The 18,175-nt window shown below is 47.6% G+C and overlaps 1 protein-coding gene across 1 annotated transcript in view; it reads right to left on the bottom strand.

The window, feature by feature from the left end:
- LOC105467947 (transketolase like 1) overlaps window positions 1–17,890 on the bottom strand; it is a 32,515-nt gene extending 14,625 nt beyond the window's left edge. The window contains exons 1-7 of the mRNA XM_011717782.2: window positions 17,688–17,890; window positions 10,474–10,591; window positions 6,109–6,206; window positions 4,667–4,858; window positions 4,456–4,583; window positions 2,939–3,132; window positions 99–263 (exon numbers count right to left, since the gene is read on the bottom strand). Of these exons, the coding sequence (XP_011716084.1) occupies window positions 99–263; window positions 2,939–3,132; window positions 4,456–4,583; window positions 4,667–4,858; window positions 6,109–6,206; window positions 10,474–10,591; window positions 17,688–17,821 (1,029 nt within the window). The 5' untranslated portion in view covers window positions 17,822–17,890. The remainder of the gene's footprint in view (window positions 1–98; window positions 264–2,938; window positions 3,133–4,455; window positions 4,584–4,666; window positions 4,859–6,108; window positions 6,207–10,473; window positions 10,592–17,687) is intronic.
- Between the last annotated feature and the right edge of the window lie 285 nt (window positions 17,891–18,175).

Raw genomic sequence — 18,175 nt, forward strand, 5'->3', positions numbered from 1 at the left:
TGCTTTCATAAATGGAAAGAAAAACTAGCACATGCTGGGCCTCCTGTGTCCAGTGGGCCATTAATTGTAAGAAGCCCTGAGAGACACTATACACTCACCATGTTTTGCTCAGCCATAAAGCATTCGATGAAACGCTCAGGGTACTCTTTGTTGAATATCTCAGAGAAGGTAGAGTACTTGGTGTCACCATCCAGCACAATGACTCTGTCGTTTGCATAGCCCAGCTTAGCCAGAGCCAAACCACATGCTTTCCGGGTAGCTATCTAGAAGAAAGAATCAGGGGGTAGAGTTTCTTCAAATGCATTTAGAAGGAACGACTACAGAAGGAAGGTGCCATATCGTAGAATGACAAATTATCATCTATCTTGAAGAAAGTAAGTTTGTGACTCACCAAAAATTTCCTTTAATGTCATAAACATGGATTGCTAGCCAATCTTAAATCCATACTAAATAGCTGATGTGGCACTCAAGTTTTTCTCAAACTGTGCTCTTTTTAGTTAACATCCCCCCCTCCCCTGACCCCCACTTCCTAAGCAGGTAAACACTCCACAGCTCAGGAGTGAGATTTCCGACATCAATGGTTCTCATTATATTTTTCAAATTACTTGGCCAGGTGTGGTGGCTCACACCTGTAATCCCAGCATTTTGGGAGACTGAGGCAGGTGGACCACCTGAGGTCAGGAGTTCGAGACCAGCCCGGCTAACAAGGTGAAAGCCTGTCTGTACTAAAATACAAAAATTAGCTGGGTATGATGGCGGGTGCCTATAATCCCAGCTACTTGGGAGGCTGAGGCAGAAGAATCACTTGAACCCAGGAGGCAGAGGTTGCAGTGAGCCAAGCACTCCAGCCTGGGTGACTGAGCCAGACTCCATCTCAAAAAAAAAAAAATGTTGAATTTTATGAATTGCTTTTGTTTAGTGTGTATGATGATGATCACACTTCCCCCCGTCCTTTGACCTAATACTAGAACAGTGAATTCTATTCCTACATCTCCTGGCATGAGTCACCTGCATTACTAATTTGAGCTCACTGATTCACTTAACTTTTTTAATGTACTAATGAAGTTGAGATGGGTTAATGTTCTATTTAGAATTCTTATATTGCTATTCACAAATAAAGTTGCTCTACAGTTTTCTTCAGGCTAACTTTGTCACATTTTCGCTTCATAAATAAATCGCGATGACATTTTCATCTTCCTCCGTATTTGGAAAAATGTGAAACAGTTTAGAAATTACTCTTTTTGGGAAGGTTAAAAATGAGTCACTCTTATATAACCTGGTGAGCCTGGAGCTTTGGGGGATAGCCCTTGGATAGCTTTCTCCATTTTTTCTAGGGCTATTGATTCATTTAAGTTTTTTGTACCTCTTTTAGTCAATTTTGATATTTTATGTATTCCTAAAAATGCTCCCCCCGCTTTTCACGTTTTCATACCAATTATACAACTATAGCATTATACGGTTTTCTAAAAAAAAAAATTTTTTTTTTGAGACAGAGTCTCGCTCTGTTGCCCAGGCTGGAATGCAGTGGCCCAATCATAGCTCACTATCCCCTCAAACTCCTGGGCTCAGGTGATCCTCCTGCCTCAGTCTCCAGAGTAGCTGGAACCACATTATGGCACCATGCCTGGCTAATTTTTAAATTATATGTAGAGATGGGGTCTTACTACTTTGCCCAGGCTAGTCTTGAACTCCTGGGCTCAACTGGTCTTCCTGCCTTGGCCTCCTAATAGTGCTGGGATTACAGGTGTGAGCCACTGTGCCTGGCCCACCCTCTGTTGATACACCTTTTTCTTTCTTCTGGTTTTTATCTTCTGATTTCTCAAGTATTCAAAATTTATTTATTTATTTATTTATTTATTTTGAGATGGAGTCTCGCTCTGTCGCCCAGGCTGGAGTGCAGTGGCGCGATCTCGGCTCACTGCAAGCTCCGCCTCCCGGGTTCACGCCATTCTCCTGCCTCAGCCTCCCGAGTAGCTGGGACTACAGGCGCCCGCCACCGCGCCCGGCTAATTTTTTGTATTTTTAGTAGAGACGGGGTTTCACCGTGGTCTCGATCTCCTGACCTTGTGATCCGCCCGCCTCGGCCTCCCAAAGTGCTGGGATTACAGGCGTGAGCCACCGCGCCCGGCCCAAAATTCATTTACTTTTAACCCTCATTACCAGGCTAAGAAAACACAAACAACACTCAAAATTTCTCCAAATAAAGAAGGGTCAGAAAGTATGTCCTTCCTCCCTAGGCTCGCCATCTTACTTCCTCTAGGCCATAGAGAACTTGCCTATGTCAGGTCTGCTATACCAGAAGGCAGGATGTAAACATGCTAAAAACCAAAAGGACTTGATATTCAGAGTTTTGTGCATAATTTTATTCCTTTTTGAGGTTTCTGATGAATTGGCCTGCTCCTCCGTGTAATTCAGAGAGTAAGTTCAAAAGATCAGCCCGCCTGGGACCAGTATTCTTAGCGGAGATACAGAATTGTAGCAGTTCCGTGCACAAACCGAAGTTGGGAAGCAATAAAAAGGCACACCACACCAGGAGTTAATAAATAGCAATGGACCAATCAGAAAATTCAGACACACGTGTGAAAGCCAAAAATAAAAATCAGACCTAACAAAAGAGAAGGGGGGATAGGAGTGGTGAAGGATCAAGTACCTATTGGGTGCAATGTCCACTACTCTGATGCTGGGTGCACTGAAAGCCCAGACCTTACCACTACACAAAATCTATCCATGTGACAGAACTGCACTTTGTGCCCCTAAATCTATTTTTTTAAAACGGCAAACCTCTCTTTATTGCTTATAAACTGTTATACATTACTCTAATAATTGATTCGTCTGTGGAGACCAGAATAAATGAAGAATCCTGTGTATATATGAACAACATTAGAGAACAAAGCAGTTGACATACCTTATTTATTCAATTATCCACCTTTCTGCCTACCTTGTCACCAACTCTGTAATCAGGTGGAGAGGTCATCCTTACATCTGTGATGTTGACTTCAGGTGAGTCCTCAATGGGGAGCTGTGGGTCAAGATTCCTGCTGGTCTCTATCTGGCTCTCAATTAATTTGATAATGGCATCTGCTCTTTCTCTTGGCATTGGCTTTCCATGCCAACTTTCTGCATCCTCAATACCTGTAATGAAACAAATAAAAGACATCCATTCCATAAATATTTAATGAGTGCCTATGAGGTCACCTGAAAAACAGACCCTGATGAAAAAGACGTCACCCTAGGACTCACAGGAGGAACACCTGGCACGGAGGGCCTGGGATGCTGCTGCAGCCAGAGAGAACAGCTTGGACAAAGGTCTTGAGACTTTTTGTTTTGAGACAGGGGTCTCACGCTATGACTCCTCCCCAAGCTGGAGTGCAGCGGCTTCCAACTCCTTGGGCTCGAGTGATCCCCCCGCCTCCGCCTCCTAAGTAGCTGGGATTATAGGTGCAAGCCACTGCACCTAGCTATGCCCCTGAGGGCCACTGGTGAGTGGAAGGGAGAATGATGACAAGGCTGGAGAGACAGGTAGGGCAGACCATGGAGGGTGGGTCTTGTGGGTATGAGAAGTTTGAGTTTTATCTAAAGCAAGATTGGAAACTATTGAAGGGTTTGGAAGGGGGAAAGTGACTGATCAGATCCATTATAGAAAGATCACTGTGGTGGCAGCGTAGAGACTGGTGCGGAGGCAGGCCAGCTGGAACTTTGGGAGAGATGATGGGTGTGGCAACAGCCATGGTAGTAGAGACGGGGAGGAGTGAATGAGTCCAAGATATGTAATCTAGGGGACTGGGTGTATGTGTGGGCCTATGAGAGGGAGGCAGAGGCAAGGCCAATACCCAGGGTCCTGCCGGGAACACACTGGCAAAGTAAGTTACTGAACAGAGGGTACCAGAGTAAAACTATATTTTCGGTAGGAGTCACAGAACGGTTTTATTCTAAAATGTCTATAGTCCTAAAAAAAATCCAGGAACTACACTCTTTGTAATGAGTTAAATTGAGATAAACAATTTCAGCTATCAGTCTTGAAATGTGATAGTTGGTGATTCCAAGCTCCCTTCTTCCCCAACTCCCAGGGTTCTTCAGAAAAGTGTGGACCTAGGCACGTGTTTAAGTATGCACTCTTATTTCTGCACCTGCTCATACACACAGCACACTTTCTGATTCTACTAACCGTAAAGATTGTTCCCCGTCAGTCCTCCAATGGGCTGTACTCCTAGCCACTCCCTCGTGCAGGCAGTACATCACTGTCCACCTGCTAGGGCTTTCGATGTCCCCTCCTACGCTAAGCAGACACTAGCTAGTGAAAATAAGAGAGCAGGAGCCTCCAGCATATACTCCAGGCAGAATTGCTATTCACTAAATGAGTCATCTTCCTAGGCCCATTTAAGCCTCTCCCCGCCTCTGCTGCTGAGCGGACAGATGCTTTTAACAACCAGGAGCAGGAGGAAAGGGCTTGCTTACTTGGTGTGCCCCGGCCCTTGAAGGTCTTGGCCACCACAGCAGTGGGCTTGTGCTTCACCTGAGAGGCCTGCCAGAACACCTGGCACAGCGCCTCCACGTCCCGACCATCCACCACGTAAGTGTTCCACCTGCCAACAGAGGAGCAGGCTGGGTTACAAGAGATGAAGGGGGCAGGACAGAATGGAAATCAAGCGCAAGGGAATACAGTTACCCGAAGGCTTCGCAGCGCCTCTGATAGATGTCTATGCAGTGCTCGGCGGGCAATGCACCACTGTGTCCCAGGCGGTTCACATCAAAGATCGCCACCAGATTGTCCAGACTGTAGTAGGAAGCAAAGGCCATTGCCTCCCAGACAGAGCCTTCTGAGGACTCGCCGTCACTCATGAGGCAGAACACCCGGTAGCTGGAGCAAGACAAGAGAGGTTTAGGACCCTGTGGGGGCTCATCTGGGCCAACCAAGCAAATGCGTTTCAGGAGGAGAAATGGAAGCAATTGGAGCAGCTGCTTCAGACCATCCACTTCCCACAATTTCCGTCATCAACTCTGCCCTAGCCCAGCAGCTAAGGAAGCCGAGCTTGAAGAGCCTGGGGCTCACAAACAGGCTTTGCCTCTGGCTAGTTTTCTCTTTCTAACTGTAAAGCAACTTTTAGGTTCTTCTGCCACATTTCCTTATCAATAAGCAAACAGGGCCAGAGGGGAAGGGGAAGAAAGTAGCACCCTTAAGTTCCCCAAACATTTACACATTCATTTTCCTGGTAAGTTCCCTTTTAAAGCATTGCCATCTTCTAATTTTTTTTTTTTTTTTTTTTTTTTTTTTTTTTTGAGACAGAGTGTCTGTCACCCAGGCTGGAGTGCAATGGCGTGATCTTGGCTCACTGCAACCTCCACCTCCCGGGTTCAAGTGACTCTCCTGCCTACAGGCCCATGCCACCACGCCCAGCCACCACTTTCTAGTTCTGTTCTTACAACTTATTTACAATAATCCACAATCAAAACACCCCACTTGGAAACGTGTTCTGCTGTGAAGTAAATTCCTCCACAACCAACGATGTGAGTGTTCCCATCAAGAAAACACATCCGGCCAGGGACAGTGGCTCACACCTGTAATCCCAGCACTTTGGGAGGCCAAGGCAGGCGGATCACCTGAGGTCTGGAATTTGAGACCAGCCTGGCCAACATGGCGAAACCCCATCTCTACTAAAAATACAAAAATTAGCTGGGCATGGTGGTGCATGCCTGTAATCCCAGCTACCCAGGAGGCTAAGGCAGGAGAATCACTTGAAACCGAGAGGCAGAGGTTGCAGTGAGCTGAGATCATGCCACTGCACTCCAGCCTGGCCACAGAGTGAGACTCAGTCTCAAAAACAAACCACACATCCCAGACCCCACTAAAGTGCTGGAAATCTTCAAAAAAGCTATAGAACGGAAAGGCAACAGCAGCTGAAACCTTTCAACAGACCTGTGGGATAGGAAGAGGGGCAGCTGCCCGAGGAGGGGAGAAGGCACAGGGAAGCCTTCCAGAGGGGTCACCACGGGATGTGATGGGGACTAGCCCTTTAGGGCTCTCCACCTCACGGAGATAGGTGGCTGTCCCCCAAGACTCTAGGAAGGGGGATGCAGGGCAGTTAAATGGCTTCTGGGTAAGAGCCTTACCTGGCCCGATCGAAGTACTTGCCAGTATATGCCATTCCACATGCAACGCCCAGTCCTTGTCCAAGCCATCCTGTTGCCACATCCACAAACGACAGTCTCTGTAAGAGAAGGGACCCAGGGAACCCTGATGCAGCTGCAGGACATGGCATCAGGTGGACTCACACACTGAGTGCAGGCTGCTGCTGTCAGCTGTGTAGCAGTGTTCCATCCAAACGGCCCCTCCCACCCCGCTGGGCAAATTCCTCTTCCCCACACCCATATGCACCCCAAGCTTCCGATCAACGTTACAAGTGGACAATGGGTCAAGCCCAGGGCTCAGCCCGGGCTGGAAACTCAGGTGACTAAGGTGACGAAGACATCCACTGTCCCTGCCTGGGGAGTGATAGCTAATCCATACAGTATGGCAAGGGTGGCTGGAGCTTTGGGAATAGAGACAGGGAGCCTAAGTGCAAAGCAGAAAACGTAAACTATGATTTTTGCCATTTTCCCATGGCCTTTCCCGGTCATGTACAAATCAGATGTTCAATCCTATGGAGGATATGGATTCTTAAATAGAAACCAGACTATTCTGGTTCCCTGGTTTATAAAACTCAGGTCAACTGAGATCTTACAAGTGGTCATCTAGAAGTGCCCATGCTACAAATGAATCCCTTTCTACTAGCATTTACCCCACCCCCAACATTCCGTTTGCAGGCACAGGGTCATCACTAACCCAAGCAGAAAATGTGGCCCTCTGTGGCCCACAAGGTCATGCCAAAGAGCTGCTGCACTGACTGGAGAGGCCCAACTTGCAAGCATACTGAATTTACCCAACAGCTTCTGCAGCCACCGTTTCAACCTGGTCTTAAACATCCCTTGCATCTGTCACTGCAGTGGCCTCCCAGCCTCCCGCACAGCCATTCTCAATCTAGCCACCAGGGGGAGCCTGTTAAAACTGAAGTTGACTGATCACATCTCTGTTAACTTTTCTTTTTTTTTTTTCTTTTCTTTTTTTTTTTTTTTTTTTTGAGACGGAGTCTTGCTCTGTCACCCAGGCTGGAGTGCAGTGGCCGGATCTCAGCTCACTGCAAGCTCCGCCTCCCGGGTTTACGCCATTCTCCTGCCTCAGCCTCCCGAGTAGCTGGGACTACAGGCGCCCACCACCTCGCCCGGCTAGTTTTTTTGTATTTTTAGTAGAGACGGGGTTTCACCGTGTTAGCCGGGATCGTCTCTCGATCTCCTGACCTCGTGATCCGCCCGTCTCGGCCTCCCAAAGTGCTGGGATTACAGGCTTGAGCCACCGCGCCCGGCTCTGTTAACTTTTCAAGGTCTTCCCACCTCCCACCAAGTACAGCTCAACTTTTTGCACCTGTCTGCCCACCCCAGCCCCCATCACCTCCATTTCTCCCTCCCACTGCTCTGGCACCCTGGCCTCCTTGCTGCTCCTTGAACACAGTGGGCATACACCTGCCTCAGGGCCTTAGCACTCATGGCACCCACTAGTGGAGTGCTTGTGCCTGGATGTGGACACAGCTCACTCTCCTGCCTCTTCCAAATCCCTACACAAGCGTCAGCACTGAGGTCTTTCTGGACCATTCTTTTTCAACCAGTGCCTCCTACCTCCTCCACTTTTACTTGATCCCAGATGCTTGGCCCCACCTGACACTCCATCTATTGACTTAAAAGTTTGTTTCCTGCCTGTCACCCTCCTCTGCTCAAACGTCAGTGCCTTTCCAGCAGAGAAGAGCAGGGTCATCACTACTGTAGATGGATGGATGGTATTTATGATTCTCAGATCTGCTTCTTGCCTCTTACCCTCTGCTACTCCCTGGGTACTCTTGACCTTCTCCGGCATTCTCTGCATGCTTTGTGCCCACCAGAGACTCCCTTTTGGTTCTGCATTACCAGCCCAGCACAACTGTCCCACTCAACTCAAGTCTCTTTTGACTATGTCTCCAGTCACGTCTCCCTTCCTATGGCACCCACCACACTCAGGTAACAAGCTCTGGCTCCCAGTCACCTTGCATGCCCTTGGAAGTCCTACAAAATAATGGACCGAGCCTGGGCTCAGCAGTACAGACCAACTCTGCTTCCCTCTAGCTGTGAAGTGTGAGGCCAGCGGGCCCATCTCAAAGATTTTATGGGTGCAATGGAGACCAGAGCCCCTTAGGTGACAGGAGGTTAAGGATAAAGTGAGGATAGATTGAGAAAATGGTGAGGCATCAGTATGATGCCTGTTATGGCAGAAGTGCTCCCACATGGGTGTTGTCTTTCTTAAGAACCCTTATGCTGTGGGGGTAGACGATTCAGGGAGGTGAAAGGCTAGAATACAGATCTGCTCTGCCTGGAGGATGGCTGTTTGCCCCGTCCCCAGGCAAACCACAATGGACTATGCTTCACATGTTTTCTCTTTTGTTCCAATTTCATCTACCAGCTAAATCTGATGAACACACAAATTCTGGCAGCTGAACAGTGCCTGGTGTGCTGCTGCCCAATAGAAAGCCTCTTCATCCCCTAAGGCCAATGGCTCTGATAGCAGCTGTTACATGACAGTCTAGACTTTTTTTTTTTTTTTTTTTTGGAGACAGGGTCTTGCGCTCTGTCTCCCAGGCTCAAGTGATCCTCCCACCTTAGCCTCCTGAGTAGCTGCAGGCACGCATCACCATGCCCAGCTAATTTTCGTATTTTTTGTAGAGATTGGGGTCTTGCTATGTTGCCTAGGCCGGTCTCAAGAGATCCTCCTGCCAGAGCCTCCCAAAGCACTGGTGTGAGCCACTGTACCCAGCCTTTCCTTATTTTAAACCAGAAATCTAAACACCCATATTGCATTTATACATCTAATTTTTTTTTTCAATTTTCATTGTAAAGGGGGCTGGAAGTGGTGGCTTGTTGCCTGTAATCCCAGCACTTTGGGAAGCAGAGTGGGTGCTTGGGCCCAGGAGTTTAAGGCCAGCCTGGGCAACATAGTGAGACCCTGTCTCTACAAAAAATACAAAAATTAGCCGGTCGTGGTGCCGTATGCCTGTAATCCCATCTACTCAAGAGGCTGAAGTGGGAAGATTGCTTGAGGCCAGGTGGTCAGGAGTGCATTTTGCTGAGCCCGAGCCACTGCACTCAAGCCTGGGCAAAAGCGAGACTCTATCTCCCCCCCAAAATAAAGAAAAAAAGACATAAAAAAAGTTCAAGTTTACAGACATGTTTAAAGACTAGCACAATGAATTCCTTCCTGTATACTGCTTACCTCCAGTAACCAACTAAAAGTAATGGAAGGCATTTACTTCCTCTCTCTCTCCACACATGCGTGTACACATATAAATTCTATTTATTTTTTGCCAAACCGTTTGACATTATGGTTCAGACACCAAGACAAGGGTCACAATTATGACCTTTAGGCACCTCAACTATGCCCATAGTTTTTGTCTTTACTTCCCACTGTGCTAATCTGACATTTCTATTTGGACACAGTACTCTACCCAGCCAGATTATTTTTTTTTCTTTTGAGAAGGAGTCTTGCTCTATCGCCCAGGCTGGAGTGCAGTGGCACGATCTCAGCTCACTGTAACCTCTGCCTCCCAGGTTCAAACAATTCTTGTGCCTCAGCCTCCCAAAAAGCTGAGGTTAGAGGCATGTGCTACCACGCTCAGCTAATTTATTTATTTATCTATTTATTTATTTATTTTTAAGTAGAGACAGAGTTTTGCTATGTTGACCACACTGGTCTCGAACTCCTGGCCTCCAGTGATCCGCTCACCTCAGTCTTCCAAAGTGCTGGGATTACAGGCATGAGCCACTGCGCCCGGCCCCTAGCCAGGTTTTAATTTGCTTCGGGACACAGTGTACTTTGAGATGGCATCAAACCAGCCACACAGATTGACCTTGAGATTTTTTCTTTCCTATCCCCCAACATCATGAGGTGGCTGGTATTGCGCCCAATCTAAAGAGAAGTGCCCCATCAGTTTCAGGTCAGATCTGCACAAACATAGAAGAGGAGGAAGCTGACTGACAGGGGTGGGATGTCCCTCCCAGTTACGCTCAATTTCCCCCAGGCTCAGTGAGTGGGATTCACTGAGGCTGCCTGCCTCTGCTCAGGCAGCACAGAGGGTGGGAGCAGCATAACCCGCCAAGGAGGAAGCTTTCATGCTAAGTGGGGTGAGGTAGGGTATGACCAAAGGAAAGGAAGGACAGCCAGCTCTCCCAAGCCACCCTTCCTACCATGCCATCACAGGGCTCCAAGTGGCCCTCACTAGAACACTAAAGCTTTAAGATGCAAAGGAAGAACCAAAATGATAAACGAGGCCCATTTCAGGCCTTGTTCCCACATGGTGGCTGTTCAAACTGGGCTTAACTGGCAAGCACCACAGCAGCCCTGGGCTCCCCCCGGCATACCTTTGCGAGGACAAATCGGTCGTTGTCTGGATTCTCTGGATCTGACTGCTTGTACCTCATGATGTAGAAGAACAGCACAGACATGATCTCGGCAGAACTGCTACAGGATGTAGGGTGGCTGAAAGACAGACACGACACTGATCATTTCTCACAGCAACTAGTTCCTAACACGTGATCTTGGCACATGGTCTCCTCATAGAAGCAGTCATTTCTCCCAGCCCGGGAAGAATCCAACCAAGGGTAAGGAATGCAGGGCTCACGGGCTGGAAGGGTGCTTTAAAGCCCAGTAACCTCACCACCCCTCCCCGTGCGCACAGCAAGGCCAGCTCCTAACAGCAGAGCACTGTGGACTCAGGGCAAGTTTCCTTCATGCCTCTGACGTGAGTATTCTTTCACACGCTTAAATTCATTTGTGGCCTTTCCACATGCCGAGGAACTTTCAGGAGCATTGCTAACCAGAAATGCCATGAAGAGCCCATTCTACTTTCTACAATGAATTTCTTTTAGGAAGTGAATGGTGACATACTGAGCAATTTGTCATGGTAGAGTAACTGAGGACCTTTCTGAGTGTTGGCAAAGTAACTGCTGCTCTTAGAAAGCGGCCTGCATGTGAGTCCAGCCAGGTCCTAATTAATTAAAAAGGGGGAAGGGACAAGACACAGCAGGGGAGAAAACCAACTCTCTGGAGCTCTGTCCAGCTGTAAGTAAAAAAAGATGTTAGGCCCAGCTCATATTAATAATCTCTCATTTCAAATTTCACTAAGAAAGTCCCCATTAAGAAAATGGGGACTTAGACTGGGCACGGTGGCTCACGCCTGTAATCCCAGCACCTTGGGAGGTCGAGGCGGGTGGATCACCTGAGGTCGGGAGTTCGAGACCAGCCTGACCAACATGGAGAAACCCCATCTCTACTAAAAAAAAAAAAAAAAAAAAAGTGTGGTGGCACATGCCTGTAATACCAGCTACTTGGGAGGCTGAGGCAGGAGAATCACTTGAACCCGGGAGGCAGAGGTTGCGGTGAACCAAGATCACGCCATTGCACTCCAGCCTGGGCAACGAGAGCAAAATTCCATCTCGGAAAAAAAAAAAAGAAACAGAAAATGGGACTAAAACCTCTTGCTTTGCAAACATCCTCTAAGTGGATGATTTAGATTTAAAAGCCACACAGATCCCTCGAGAAAATGCAGCCATCTGTTACTAATTTTGAAGGTGAAGGGAACAAAATGAACATGTACAAAAAATTCAGACAATATATGGTTCTTAACTGCATCCACACTGTCCTTTTACTATCTAGCTCAGGCTCTGGAGCAAGATTTATTTTATCTACTTATTTTTTGAGACACAGTCTCACTCTGCTGCCCAGGCTGGAGTACAGTGGTGCTATCTCGGCTCACTGCAACCTCCGCCTTCTGCGTTCAAGTGATTCTCCTGCCTCAGCCTCCCAAGTATCTGGAATTACAGACGTGCACCATCACGCCCGGCTGATTTTTGCATTTTTAGTAGAAACAGGGTTTCACCATGTTGGCTAGGCTGGTCTCAAACTCCTGACCTCAGGTGATCCACCCCACCTTAGCCTCCCAAAGTGCTGGGATTACAGGCATGAGCCACCGCACCCGGCCAACAAGATTTAAAAAGACATATTGTACTAAGTATTTTCTCTAACCGCAATGGGATGAGGTTAGAAATCAATAATAGATGGAAAACTGGAAAATTCACAAATTTGTGAAAATTAAGCAACACACTCTCACACAACCAAAGAGCAATGGCGAAATAAATAAAGGGCATCCACATTGGAGAAGAGGAAGTCAAACTAGTGCTGTAACACTGATGATACAATCAGACAGCTAGAAAACCCTAGGCCAGGCGCAGTTGGCTCACGTCTGTAATTCCAGCACTTTGGGAGGCCGAGATGGGCGGACCACCTGAGGTTAGGAGTTCAAGACCAGCCTGGCCATGGTCTGGTGAAACCCCATCTCTATTAAAAATACAAAAATTAGCTGGGTGCAGTGGCGCACACCTGTAGTCGCAGCTACTCGGGTAAGGCAGGAGAATTGCTTGAACCTGGGAGGTGGAGGTTGCAGCGAGCTGAGATCATGCCACTGCACTTCAGTCTGGGTGACAGAAGCTCCATCAAAAACAAACAAAATCCTAAAGACTCATCCAAAAGACTCTTAAATCTGATAAACAAATTCAGTAGTCTCAGGTCACAAAATAAATGTACACAAATCAGTAGCACTAGACCGACAACAATCAAGCTTGAGAATCAAATCAAGAACTCAATCCCTTTCACAACAGCTGTAAACAACAACAACAACAAAACCCACCCTAGGAATATACTTAACCAAGGAGGTGAAAGGTACCTACAAGAAAAACTACAAAACACAGCTGAAAGACATCACAGATGACACAAACAGAAACATATCTCACGCTCATGGATAGGAAGAACCAGTATTGTGAAAATGGCAATACTGCCCAAAGCTATCTACAGATTCAATGCAATTCCCATCAAAATACACCATCGGGCTGGACGCAGTGGCTCACGCCTGTAATCCCAGCACTTTGGGAAGCTGAGGCGGGCGGATCACAAGGTCAAGAGATCGAGACCAGCCTGGCCAACACTGTGAAACCCCATCTCTACTAAAAATACAAAAATAAGCTGGGAGTGGTGGCATGTGCCTGTAGTTGCAGCTACTCGGGAGGCTAAGGCAGGAGAATCCCCTGAACCCGGGCAGCAGAGGTTGCAATGAGCCAAGATTTTGCCACTGCACTCCAGGCTGGGCGACAGAGCAAGACTCCATCTCAAGACGAAAACAAAACAAAACAAAAAACAAAAAAACCAAGACAAAAAACCGAAAAATAATAGATCTACCATCTATCTACCATCCAATCCAGAAATTCCACTACTGGCTATCTACCCAAAAGAAAAAAAGTCATTATATGAAAAAGGTACATGCACACACATGTTTATAGGCAGCACAATTCACAACTGCAAAGATAAGGAACCAACCTAAATGCCCATCAACCAATGAGTAGATAAAGAATGTGGTGTAGCCGGGCGCGGTGGCTCACGCCTGTAATCCCAGCACTTTGGGAGGCCGAGGCGGGCGGATCACAAGGTCAGGAGATCGAGACCACGGTGAAACCCCGTCTCTACTAAAAATACAAAAAATTAGCCGGGCACGGTTGTGGGCGCCTGTAGTCCCAGCTACTCGGGAGGCTGAGGCAGGAGAATGGCGTAAACCCGGGAGGCGGAGCTTGCAGTGAGCCGAGATCGCGCCACTGCACTCCAGCCTGGGCGACAGAGCGAGACTCCGTCTCAAAAAAAAAAAAAAAAAAAAAAAAAAAAAAAAAAAAAAAGAATGTGGTGTATATACAACATGGATACTACTCAGATATGAAAAACAATGTATTCTGCAGCAACTTGGGTGGAGCTGGAGGCCATTATTTTAAGTGAAGTAACTCAGGAATAGAAAACCAAATACTGTATGTTTTCACTTGTAAGTGGAGCTAAGCTTTGGAGTGATATAATGGACTTTGGGGAGGAGACTAAAGGGGGAGGGTAGGAAGGAAGTGAGGAATAAAAGACTACATGTTGGGAACAGCGTACACTGCTTGGGTGATGGGTACATTAAAATCTCAGAATTCACCAATATAGAAGTTATTCACATAATCAAAAACCACGTATACCCCTAAAAGTACTAAAATTAAAAAAAGAAAATGAGAGGCTGGGTGCGGTGGCTCATGCCTCTAATCCCAGCACTTTGGGAGGCCGAGGTGGATGGATCACCTGAGGTCGGGAGTTCGAGACCAGCCTGACCAACATGGAGAAACCCCGTCTCTACTAAAAATACAAAATTAGCTGGGCGTGGAGGTGCATGCGTGTAATCCCAGCTACTCAGGAGGCTGAGGCAGAAGAATTGCTTGAACCTGGGAGGCAGAGGTTGCGGTGAGCCTAGATCGCGCCATTACACTCCAGCCTGGGCAACAAAAGCAAAACTCCGTTTCAAAAAAAAAAAAAAAAAAAAAAAGAAAGAAAAATCCTTTAGGGACAAATGAAAACAGAAGCACAAAATACCAAAACCTATGGGATGCAGTAAAAGCAGTGCCAAGTGGGACATTTATAGCTGTAAACACATTTTTTAAAACCCCTCATATCTGGCCAGGTGTGGTAGCTCACACCTGTAATCCCAACACTTTGGGAGCCGAAGCAGGCAGATCACTTGAGGCCAGGGGTTCGAGACCAGCCTGGCCAACATGGAGAAACTCTTATCTCTAGCCTGGGCGACACAGCAAGACTCTGTCTCAAAAAGTAATAATAAATAAATAACCCTTCAAATCAACAACCTAACTTTACAACTTAAGTACTAAACTCAAAGCTAGCAGAAGAAAGAAATTAAAAAGATCAAAACACAAATAAAACAGACTAAGAAAATAGAAAAAATCAGTGAAACCAATTTTTTTTTCTTTTTGAGACAGGGTCTCACTTTGTCACCCTGGCTGGAGTGTAGAACACAAATATGGCTCACTGCAGCCTCAAGCAATCTTTCCACCTCAGCCTTCCAAGTAGCTGGGACTATAGGTGCTTGCCATGTCTAGCCAATTGTTGTATTTTTGGCAGAGACGGGGTTTCCCCATGTTGGCCAGGCTTGTCCTGAACTCTTGAGCTCAAGCGATCCAGCTGCCTTGGCCTCCCTAAAGTGCTGAAATTACAGGCATGAGCCACCTCTCCCAGCCAAAGCTGGTTCTTTATAAAAGGTCAACAAAACTAGCTATTAATAGATGGGCAGGGCACCGTGGTGTGCACCTGTAGTTCCAGCTACTCAAGAGGCTGAGAGGCAGGAGAGTCGCTTGAAGCCCAGGAGAGTTCGAGGCTGCAGTGAATTATGATTGCACCACTGCACTCCAGCCTGGGTGAAAGAGCAAGACCCTGCCTCGAAAAAAAAAAAAAAAAAAAAAAGTTCATCAAGTTAAAGTGGGGTCACTAATACCGCTTCTACGGAAATAAAAAAGGTGACAGTGTACTATGAATATTTGCATGCCAACAAATGGGTTAATCTACAATAGATAAATTCCTAGAAACAGAAAGCCTCACAAGACTTAATCAGCACAAGAAAATCTGAATAGACCTACAACTAACTAGTAAGGAGACTATAGCAGTAATAAAAAAAACTCCCAATAAATAAAAGCCTCATAGGCAATTATTACCAAACATTTAAAGAAAAATTAACAGCAATCTTCTTCAAACTCCTCAAAAAAAAATTTTTTTTTTCTCTACAATGTCTTGCTTCCTCTGTTGCCCAGGCTGTTGTATAGTGGCGCAATCTCAGTTCACTGCAAACTCTGTCCCCCGCGTAGCTGGGACTACAGGCACGTGCCACCACGCCCAGCTAATTTTTGTAACATTCTGCAGAGGCTTGCCATCTTGCCCAGGTTGATTCAATGCAATTCCCATCAAAATATACCATGGCTCACACAATCCTCCTGCCTTGGCCTCCCAAAGTGCTGGGATTACAGGTGGGAGCCACCACGCCCGACCTTTCAAAAAATTTAAGATGGAACACTTTGAAACTCATCCCATGAAGCCAGCATTACACTTTGATAACAAAAGCAAACACTACAATAAAACCATAGACCAGGCCGGGCGCGGTGGCTCACGCCTGTAATCCCAGCACTTTGGAAGGCCGAGGTGGGTGGATCACGAGGTCAGGAGATCGGGACCATCCTGGCTAACACGGTGAAACCCCGTCTGTACTAAAAAATAGAAAAAATTAGCCGGGCGTGGTGGCGGGTGCCTATAGTCCCAGCTACTCGGGAGGCTGAGGCAAGAGAATGGTGTCGACCCGGGAGGTGGAGCTTGCAGTGAGCAGAGACTGCACTACTGAACTCTAACCTGGGGGACAGAGTGACATTCCATCTCAAAACAAACAAAAAACCAAAACAAACAAAAAGAATCATAGACCAATATCCCTTATACTGAAGCAAAAACCATCAACTGCATACTAGCAAATCCAACAGCTCATTTTTGTTCCAGTTCGTACTCAATTGCCAGTTTCTTTTACTTTAATTTTTTTTTTTTTTTTTTTTTTTTGAGGCAGGGTCTCACTGTTTCCCAAGCTGAATTCGAACTCCTGGACTCAAGCGATCCTCCCGCCTCAGGCCCCACGTACTGAGACTGCAGGCCTGAGCCACCGCGCTCAGCTAGGTTTAACTTTTTTTTCCTTGAGACAGAGTCTCGCTCTCGCCCAGGCTGGAGTGCGGTTGCGCAATCTCAGTTCACTGAAACCTGACCCTCTCAGCCTCCCGCGTAGCTGGGACTACAGGCACGTGCCACCACGCCCAGCTAATTTTTGTAACATTTTGTACAGAGGCTCGCCATCTTGCCCAGGCTGATTTCTAACTAGTTTCTAGGCTCACACGATCCGCCTGCCTCAGCTTCCCTAAGTGCTTGGGATTACAGGTGGGAGCCACTACACCTGGCCACTCCAAAAAATTTAAGATGGAACACTTTGAAACATCCTATGAAGCCAGCATTACACTTTGATACCAAAACCAAATACTACAATACAACTAGAGACAAATATCCCTCAAACTGATGCAAAAACCATCAACCGCATATACCAGCAAACCCAACAAAAAGCAACCTTCCCACCTCAGCCTCCCGAATAGCTGGGAGTGCAGGCGCGCGCCCCCATGCCCAACTCATTTTTTATTTTCATTTTTTGGTAAGAGACGGCGTTTCACCACGTTGCCCAGGTTAGAATTTTAATTGCTTTTTCTCCTCACATCCTGGGTTAGCGTCGCTCATTCACCCTCAGGGATCCACTACAACTGCTTACCCGGGAAGCCGTGCTCCCCGCTAAAATGAAAACCACAACTAGCCCGATTTGATCCCAACAACATTCCTCTGCCACCTCAGTCCGGTCTGGATCCTTGCCTCCCAACTGGGGATCTTGGGGACCTCCAGAACTTCGGCCGGGGGTAAATGAGGGGCAGGTTCCAGAGCCTGTGGCCGACCGACCAACCGACCGACCCTTAGGTTAGCGGGAAGAGTGCCTCGCCGCCATCTAGGGTGCTCGGCCCGCCCCAACAGCCCAAGACAGGGCATCTACGACAGAGCCCATTGCGCCTCTGAGGGCTCTCCCTTCACCACACGGCCTCATGGCCACCGGGCCCGTGGCCCCTGCACGACCCAGACTTCAATGAGGAGAACTTACCCGGAGCTCGTGGAGCATGTAGCCCTGATGGAATGGATTCGCAAGCGGCTGGCCATATCTCTCAGCACCCGCAAGGTGCCCCCGTCAGGTCTGGCCTCCTCCGGCAACTCAGCGCTCGCCTCAGCATCCGCCATTAATCCAATCCCTTAGGTGTCTGAAGACCCAGTCCGAACTCTCCGGCGTCTGAAGAGCGAATGGTGCCGGCGTGCTGCCCAGCGCGTTTATGTGATGTCGGCGTGGCTCCCTCCGCGTGCTGCGTGCCGCTCCCTCCGCGTGCCGCTCCCTCCGCGTGCCGCTCCCTCCTCGTGCCGCTTCTTCCGCAAGCAATTCAAGGGATCTGGAATGTTTGTGACTTGCATGTGCAAAAGTTATTGAAAATAGTCCCTTTCTCATCTTCTCTCATGCTAGCAATGCCAAAAGGGTTCCCTCCGCGCGGGTGCAGGGTCTTCTTTCTATGCGCAAAAAGTTCCGGCACTAGCTGTGTGGTG

This window comes from Macaca nemestrina, chromosome X (genome assembly GCF_043159975.1).
Source record: "Macaca nemestrina isolate mMacNem1 chromosome X, mMacNem.hap1, whole genome shotgun sequence".
NCBI classification, from domain to species: Eukaryota; Metazoa; Chordata; class Mammalia; order Primates; family Cercopithecidae; genus Macaca; species Macaca nemestrina.